This window comes from Nymphalis io, chromosome 14 (genome assembly GCF_905147045.1).
Source record: "Nymphalis io chromosome 14, ilAglIoxx1.1, whole genome shotgun sequence".
NCBI lineage: Eukaryota > Metazoa > Arthropoda > Insecta > Lepidoptera > Nymphalidae > Nymphalis > Nymphalis io.
In genome coordinates this window covers 4,083,946-4,093,481 of record NC_065901.1, presented here as the reverse complement: position 1 = coordinate 4,093,481, position 9,536 = coordinate 4,083,946, and the positions used below count along the sequence as shown (strand labels likewise).

The 9,536-nt window shown below is 35.4% G+C and overlaps 1 protein-coding gene across 1 annotated transcript; it reads right to left on the bottom strand.

Moving 5' to 3' along the window:
• Positions 1-6,637: 6,637 nt before the first annotated feature.
• LOC126773490 (uncharacterized) lies at positions 6,638-9,033 on the bottom strand. The gene is made up of 3 exons (XM_050494442.1): positions 8,869-9,033; positions 7,531-7,822; positions 6,638-7,275 (listed from the first exon to the last, which is right to left on the bottom strand). The coding sequence occupies exons 1-3, from the start codon at positions 9,031-9,033 to the stop codon at positions 6,638-6,640; spliced, it is 1,095 nt and encodes a 364-aa protein (XP_050350399.1).
• Between the last annotated feature and the right edge of the window lie 503 nt (positions 9,034-9,536).

Genomic DNA, 9,536 nt, shown 5'->3' with positions numbered 1-9,536 from the left:
TTACCCCAGAGGTGCGTTACGTACGCTAGAAGATCACCTGTGGACCGTTTTGGTCGAAACCCATACTGACGATCATTAATCAGACAGTGATCTTCTAGGTAATGGATCAGTTTGTTGTTTAGAATCCGTTCCATCACCTTACAAAGTATTGAGGTGATAGCTATTGGTCGATAATTTGCCGGGTCAGACCGATCCCCTTTTTTGGGAACCGCTTGCACATTAGCTCTTCTCCAAGCCTCCGGCACACTTCCCGAAGAGAGGGAAAGTTGGAACAGGCGCGTTAACACAGGAGACAGCTCCGCTGCGCACTTCTTCAGCACTATGGCTGGTATTCCATCGGGACCGCTAGCTTTCCGTACATCAAGTGATTGCAGCTCCGCACGCACATCACGTTGCCTGATTTTAATGTCAGGCATCGTATGGCCACATGCAGGTATTGTAGGTGGCAGTGCACTACAATCATCGATGACGGAATTGTCGGCAAAGAGTTTAGCCAGGAGATCAGCTTGCTCTTGCGGACTGTGAGCTAGCGATCCGTCCGGATTTCTGAGCGGTGGCAGCGAAGGTTGGCAGAAATTGTTGATGTGAATAATGTCCCAGAATATTTTATATATGTCTAGATATAATGGAGTCTAAAATTATAGTATTAATATATTACAAAAATAAACATAATTAAAAAATGTAGACGTGCAGTACAATGTTAAATGGTAGCTGGAATTATATTGATTATTTTATGTTATTACTTTATTTTGCTTATTTTTGCTTATTATATTTTACGCTTAAAGAACAGTAATATTTTTTCTTAGCTTGCTTACCAGTTCATAATTTGGATTTATCTTATTAATTATCAATTTTAACATTCGAAGTGAGTCTTTCTGTATGTTTTATATATACATTTCAAAAAAATGTTTGGTGTTTATCACAGAAATACAACAATGTACTGGTAAAAAGTCGATTCAAAAGAGTTTGTTAAAACCAATGGAATAAATGCTTTTAAATTTCAATTAGATGTGAAATGTGGTGTTATTTTTACAACCGTAGGTTTTGTTTATGCATTTTCGTACAATAGACAGCAAAAGCCGCTTCAATTCAAAGTTCCGTAATCACAAAGCCCATTACACTCAAAGTAGAAAATTTGAACGAACCTAAAAATTCAAAATACACACTCCCTTTTCATAAAACTTTTATACCAAAAATATGAATAATTCACGCATTACAAAGTTGAATATCTCTCAATCTACCATTTGATACTCAAAGCGAGCGGTTAATAAAAATACTTCACTAAAAGTTATTTTGCGAAAGGTCTCAAGGGGGTCGCATATCAGAATCTAGTATAAAACGCCCGCTCGCGTGAACGTGTGAAGATTGCGTCTAAATAACAAATGACAAGCGAGTTTATTTCAATTCAATCAAGAGATCTGTATTACATTCGCGAATATTGTTTACCTCAAATTATAGTGTTAAGTTCACTCGGCAACGTTGTTGAGGCCGTAATTTTACAGCTAATAATAAATCTTAATAATTAAAACAAATACAGCAGTTTTTTCTACCGACACTTGCAGATTATCTCACGATGATTTCACCATCCAGTTTAATTACACACACAAATTAAGTACATGGAAATCTAGTAGTGCTCGTCTGGGTTTGAACCCACAACCATCGCTTAGTATTCACATGTTCTAACCACAAGGCTATCTCTTTCACGAGGTAGTACGTAGTAATTAATTCAGAAATATAATATTCAATATTATTTTACCACAAATAATCCGTCTGAAACCTTAGTAATTTTAAAGCTTCATTAAACTCAGTTCAAAATATACATCTAATTTTTTAAAATTAAATTTGATTTATAATTTAGAAGCACATATCATTCTACGAATTTAATTTAAAATAAACTTGTATATGAACTGTTCCTAATATTTAGTAAACATTTTATTGCAATATTCAAACATCATACAAAATCATTTTCAAAACTACTGAGAATATTCTCATACATATTAATACGATATGATCGCGGTTACAACCAAGGCAACTTATCAATATGAATAATATATATCGGTAAAGCTTAAAGCGCACAGTATTCCCAATTTAAACGGGTATAGTCAATATCAATACATAATATTTAAATTTATCGATAAAAAAACAACAAAAATAAGAAAATTATATTTGGACTAAATTATATATATAGAGGCAATTATCATCAATTTGAGTTCTCTAACACGATCGCCTTTGCCTCACACCATAGCACTAGAAGCTCTATGAAATACCACCGCCCCGCTAGGTGAGAATATGTTGTAGACTGTAAAATTTCCCAAGGTGACATCGCAGGACATTTTTCCGTGTAACTATGTCGGCGGCAGTTGTAATATGAAACTCGGGAGATTTTAGATGGCACGGGATATTTTTAACAACTTGCCTTTATTGAATAAGTTTCAGGTAGTTTAAAGGTATAGAAGGAAATTACAATGCTATTAATGCGAGAGACTTCACACTAACAACTTAGTTTTACCATCTCTATATGCTTAATTGTTACGTTTGAAAATTCACGAGAGATAGTGGATAACTATTGAAATAACTTGTGTGCATATCGCCTGTAGTATGTTACATGCAATTTATAATCATTGGTATAACCATTTTTAAGTTAGTCTTTTATAGCGTTACTTGGAGCAGTATTTTCTTACTTTTACTTTCTATACTTTGGTGACTGTGGACAAATACCTTCTATTAAGGAAAAGTTTTGGCACATATTCCGTCACGCTGCTTAACTGAAAATGTTTGATGGTATTTTTTTTAGAGATAAAATCATCGCCAACCACACATGAAATTCTGCATTTCCAGAATTTTGTGAGGTGAATTATATCATAGCTTAAGTTCATAACCTAGTTGAGCTTGCCGAAATAAGAACCCGTAACCTTCGGCTTCTGTTTTTTTGCTCACTCATCTATCAAGGTAGTATTACTTAACTATTTATTTTCTTTAGTTCTTATTATTTACATAAAGAAATTAAGTATAGCCAAATAAAAATTCAAATAGTTACTGTACAACTGTTCATAACCGCATGGAACGTTTGCAAGAATGCTAGCAATATCTCCGCGTTGAGTCGCAATTCTGTCCTCCAGTGTTCCTGACACTGTGTTATACCTTCAATAAAGATTTATTATAATAAAAAATGTATTAAAATTCAACATGTCAATCACTTTAGTACTGTATATTACGGACACGTTGTGTAGGTAAGCAATGTGGTTAGCCATAAAAGCCAAAACATTATTAATTTAGTTATATCAGCGTGAACAAAATACATGACATATACTCGTATACATGTGACATTTGTATTATTAGTTTAAGTACCGAATAAGCTTTCAGTGGCAATATTTATGGGTAGAGGTATTCAACATCAGGTGACCCATTTACAAGTCTACCTTCCTGCTACGTAATAAAAAAGTAGTTCAAAACCCGAGCATTTACATATTATTCGAAGTGTTAAAAAAACTTTACAAATTATTACATTTCCAATGTTAAAATTAAATGAAAAAGTGAGAAAATCTGCATATGTCAATACAAATTTGAGATATGTATTTTATTGAATCCGCAGAGGAACCACGTAATGGATTAAGCTTCGTGCTCTTTTATTTGACAGGAATTTTCAGAGCCCTATTTATATCTAAAAATTAAATCAAATGTATGTATTTTTATTGGTACAAAAAATAAAGACACACTTTAATTTAAAATAAAATTTGAAATGAAAAATTTTTATTAAATTTCTATTTCAAATACAACTCGCAAACACTTGAAAGCATTTTACAAAAGTCACCAAAACTATATAACAATAAATCTTGAAAAGAACATAAAAACTTGTTTATTTTTACAGCATAGATGAAACTAGAGCAGCCAAATCTGGGGACATGTTTCATGCACTGAAGAAGTGTAAATCAAAATGAGGATTTATATCCTACAGAAAGTAAAGATGGAAAACAAAGAAATAGAAAAAGTTAGGGTTAGCGCTCTAAAGATGTATCATCAAGCTGTAAATTAGATGAAATTGAGACTAATATCAATATCTTAAAATATTTTGTAAGTTCGATCACGCTCAGTTTTTCCAACATCAATGCGAAATAACATGATTTATAATTATAGAAATATACATTAAACCTTACATATGTAGTGGTTACCTCTTAAAACTTGATAAAATACGTACTATGTATAATATATTTGTTTAATTTGATGTAGGTACTCCTCAGTTTTCACATTTGTTCACATTCCCGCGCTTTAACCTTTTTTATTTAACATAGCCTAATAAAACAGACAGAAAAAAGTAACAGAAATTTTAAATTATATTTTGAATATAAAGCTACCGGTCAAACGTGACCGGTAGCTTAAGGGTCAACATGTACCAACTTTTCCGACGCCGTAATCATATTTTGGCCCGATGCCCACCATAAGCGGGTTCTTTTGAAAATTACAGTAACGAACCGTGATGTGATAAAGCATGCTTGAATTTTTGCAAAAGTAAATATGTTACTTATGTGGTTAGAAGAGCTTTTGAATGTGGCTGAGAATTCTTATAACAAACACGTGTAACAAAGATTATATTACTGTATGATCGTAGTAAGCAGAAATATTTGACTGCAGGATATAGGTCCCTAATTATGTTATTGAGAAATATTCTCTGCTCCATTCGAGAAAATCCCACTTTACTGACGTAAACTTTAAAAAAAATTACGGCGTCTTAATTGAAAAACACACTTTTTGTTTCAAAGATAATAAGTAAAAGAAAAGCCTTTATTCCATTTTATTAACTCAAATTAGTTATTACAGTTAAAAATATTTAATCGCTTAATACCATTTGGGTAAAAACTCGATGGAAACGATATACGTATATCTTAACCGCACGAGTCACTCGCGTATTCCCAATAACGTAGAGTTTTCGCTCGGCATCGCAATCACATTCGATTGTGATGCAAATGGCCGCTAAATTGCGGAGCAGACCTCGCCGACAGCTCCGCTGTGCTGAAACAATCTCGAATTGTCTATTCGAAAAGAACCAGCGGTCTTTTACTTTATTTACGAATTAATATAAAATATGTATTTAATAAAGTTTAAAAACTGTTAAATTTAAATGATTAATAGAAACCATCTCAAAAGTTAGTCGCAAATATTTTAATTTCTTTATAAATAAGGCTTTACTAGTTACCATTTATGTTATAGTTAATTGTCACATGTATAAAAAACAAAAACAAAAAAATAATACACAAAATTGATGTCAAAACTTATTAATTATCGCATAACAATAATATTTATGAAATATATGACAAAATCAAATACACTATGGTAATAGACAACATAGTGCAAGAACGGTTCCAAGAAATTTGTTTTCCTATAATAGAGCTACTCCACTGGCATCTCTTTGTTTCTAATTGCTGTGTAGTTCACAGAATCTATGCACCGCAACACATGATTGTGTTCTTATGTCTTCTTATCGTGATGAAAATACGACTAATTTGCGGAGTGAATCGAATCGACAACTCCACTCCATTTCAACTAACTCATATTGTACTTATTACTTTAAGTTAAAGAATTATTAATTATTATAAATTACAATTAAATGTATATGTGTATTATTCATACCTATTATTATTGACAGCGCTTAAATAAAATCATGTACTTATTAAATCTAAATCCGGTTTGCCCTCGTAACTCTATTTGGTATATTTTGTTTACCCAGATATAATATAATTATAAGGAAAATGAATTAAATGAAATAGGGATAAAAATGTAGTATGATTTTTTATAAAAAATGTTTTCATATATTATCATGATAGCATAATATAATAGATTGTTAGTTTTTGCTGGAAATCAAATCACTAAAAAAATACAATTTTCTTCTTTACCGCGTTTGTCATAGAGCATCCGTAAAATAAAATAGAGTAAGGGAATAACAAAAACAAAAATTTCCAAAAATTAATATTTTATTTTTTCATTAACGTCCTACGGTATCTAATTACAAGGTCGTAGAATTGCAAATGAGCGAGTTATATGTTATTATGATTTGGTTAAACATATTTTTACAGTATAAAACTGAATTATTGTAATAAATTAAAATATTATTAGTTTCACGTATTCGTTAAAAATTCTTCCTTGTATTTATAGCATAAATCTTCAGAAGACTTGTTCTAATAAAATTATCCTGCATAATCTATGTGTGTGCGTGTGTTTCTAATATTTCAGCTTCGCTTCGCTTATAATCTTCTTCTTCTTTGTTCAAACCCTCTTCCCAGTTCAGCTGGGGTCGGGTCTCCTTGTACATCTGCGCCAGAGAGCTCTGTTCTGGATTGTCTGTGTACTCAGATTCTCTTTCTGGGCTTTTTTTTGTAGGTTTGACCACCAGGTTGCGGGCGGTCGCCCTCTTCCCCGCGGTCGGTCCGGGATATTTAAGGCTTTCTTGATAGGATGATCATCGTTACGTCTCAGGATATGGCCGTACCAGCGCAGTCGACATTCCTTTAATTTTTCCACAATTGGTGTTACCTTGAATGATCCCCTGACATACTCATTCCTTACTTTGTCCAGCCGGGTGATTCCTTCCGCCCATCTAAGCATTTTCATCTCGCTTATATGCAGTCTTTGTTCGTGTGTCTTTTTAATGATCCAACACTCTGCCCCTTAGATCATGGATAGGGCGTACTACCGTTTTGTACACTTTTCCCTTTATACGAATGGGCATTCTATGGTCACAGAGAACACCCGAAAGCGATTTCCATTTTATCCAGACGGTTTTAATGCGGTGGTCCACGTCCTTATCGATATTTGCATCAGTAATAAGCACAGATCCAAGATACTTGAAATTGTCTACTTTGGGTAGTGCGCGGTTGTCTATGTAAATATTACATCCCGTCTCTTCTGACCCTCCATAGTCACACTCAAAATATTCGGTCTTACTTCGACTAATGCGTAGCCCATGGTTTTCTATTTGTGTCACCCACCGGTTAAGTGTTTCCTGTAGGTTTTGTGCATTTTTCGCCACTAGGACTATATCATCTGCGTAAAGAATACACTCTGGTGCTGGCTTTTGTATGTCTCGCGTGATGTAGTCCTTGCACAGGTTGAATAGCAATGGGCTCAAGGCAGATCCTTGATGTACTCCTACATTTACGTGGAAGGGCTCGCCAAGACCCGCTGGACTTTTGACGCGCGTTTTGGTGTTTATGTACATATCTTGTATTAGTATCACATAATATTCCGGGATGTTTTGAGCTCTCATAGCTCTCATAGCCTTTTCTAGGTCGATGAATAGGAGATACAGATTTTATTTGTTTGAAAGATGTTTCTCAACTCTTACTAACTGAATGGCATCGATGGTAGATTTGCCAGGCGTGAAGCCGTATTGGTTCTCAGTTATATGGGTACAGTCATTTATGCGTGCGGCGATGATTCTTTCAAACAGTGTGTGTGATGTGAGTTTTATTCCCCTGTAGTTTCCGCAATTCGCAATGTCCCCTTTTTGTTTATATATTGGTGATAGAATGCTGTTACGCCAGAATTGGGGGATCTTGCCATCTTTAATAATAGCGCTAAAAAGCTTGGTGAGCCAGGGTGTTGCAGATTCTTTCAGCTTCTTCCAGAGATCTGCTGGTATCTGGTCGGGACCAGTGGTCTTATCGTATTTCATTTTTGATATGGCCTTGCTCACCTCCTCCTCTAATATAGATTTTATAGGCCCTTCAACAGGCGGCATATTTTGACTCGAAAACTCCTCGTTCATTAGTTGTTCGTAGTATTCCTTCCATCTTATTTTTATATCCTTGTTCGCCGTGAGTAAAACACCCTGGGAATTTTTGATGTATTTGTTACATTTAATATCGAGAGTAGACATATGGCATTGTTGGGCTTTTTTTGTAGATATTTTCATCCTCGCCTTTTTTCAATCTATCATAAAAATCTTCTCTAGATTTTGCCATGGATTGTGCTACAGCAGATTTAGCTATCTTTTTAAGATTCTTATACAGTAGGTGGTCTTCTTCCAAACCCGATTTCTGCCATTCTTTAAATGCCTCTCTCTTTGACTTTATTATGTGTTGTGCAGTTTCATTCCACCATGACGTTGCTTTACTTATGCGCAGTGCTCCACGTGAAATACCCAGGATCGCTTTTGCCCTTTCCAAACATAGTCTTTTGAAATCAGACTACATCTGGTTAGCTAATTTGTCGGTCTCAATGTATTCTTTCATATAGGCGTGGGCCCAATCTAGAAGCGGTGAGCCCTTGACAGAGTGCAGTTCTTTCCACTTAATACTGTCTGTTCTGCCGATGTGTGTTGTTATAGATTTGGGTAGTATCATGACTGAGACGAGAAGCCCATGTTGTGAGGCATGCCCATTGCCGGGAATCACTTTACAGTCCTTATAAAGTTTAAAGATGTTGTTGCTGGCGAGGATATAATCTATTTGTGAGTTATATTCAGAGCATTTGTAGGTGATAAGGTATTCCGGTTTTTTTTTTTTTGGTAATATCTATTAATTATTTTTAGGAAGTGCCTGGATGCGAAATTAAGAATTCCTATTCCTTGTTTATTTCTAGTGCCAAATCCATAGCCTCCATGGATGTCGCTATAAAGGTCGCTCTTTCCTCCTATATGTCCATTCAGGTCTCCCCCTATGTGGGCATGTTCTGTTAAAGGAATATTTTGCATAATTTCGTCAAAGTCCTCCCAGAAATCTTGCTTTTCTTGTTCAGAACATCCCGTTTGTGGTGCATACGCAGAGATTAAGTTCAAAGGCGGTTGGCCGTCCATTGCTAGTTTTATGCTAATGAGTCTGTGTCATTCTTCCTATCCACGTTGATTATTCTCGTTTTCAGGTTTTTATCTAATACGATATCTACTCCGTTTCTTTTGGTATCAGTACCATGGTATACAAGCTGGTAGCCATTTCCGATATCCCTGGATTTTGACCCTTTCCATTTCGTTTCTTGGACGCAGCAGGCGCTTATTTGTCTTGCTTTTAGAATTTCGCTTAGTTCTGTGCTGCGTCCCGTCATTGTGCCGAGGTTCCACGATGCGAGTCTGAGTTTGTCAAAGACTTTTGGATGCGAACGTTGGTTTTTGTCTTTAGCGTCGCTTGTGGGGAACGCCCTAGCATGTATCACATTCTTCGCATCTACGTCGCTTGAGGGGGACGCCCTAGCATTTAACGTTCTCATCCTTAGTTTTGCTGTCATACAAGGAGTTTGAGTTTTTGGCTAAAGTTTTACGGCCGGTTGCCACCTGACTCCAAGGTCGTACTTCTCGTGGAGACATGCGGGCGCCGCCGTTGGCCTTATGCAGGCTCTTCCGCCGCCATCCCTTTTGTGCGTCCCAACCTAGGAGCACAACATTAACTACAGCCTTTGCTCCAGATATTTAAGTAAGCCTGCAGCAGGGGTTTGGTAACGAAGTATCCTTCGTAAGTAAGTAAGTGTAATTATAATTTTGAGCTCACTGAAATTATTATTATTAGGTAAAGTACATTTTGACCTTCCTTGGGGTCAAGCTTTTCTTTTTT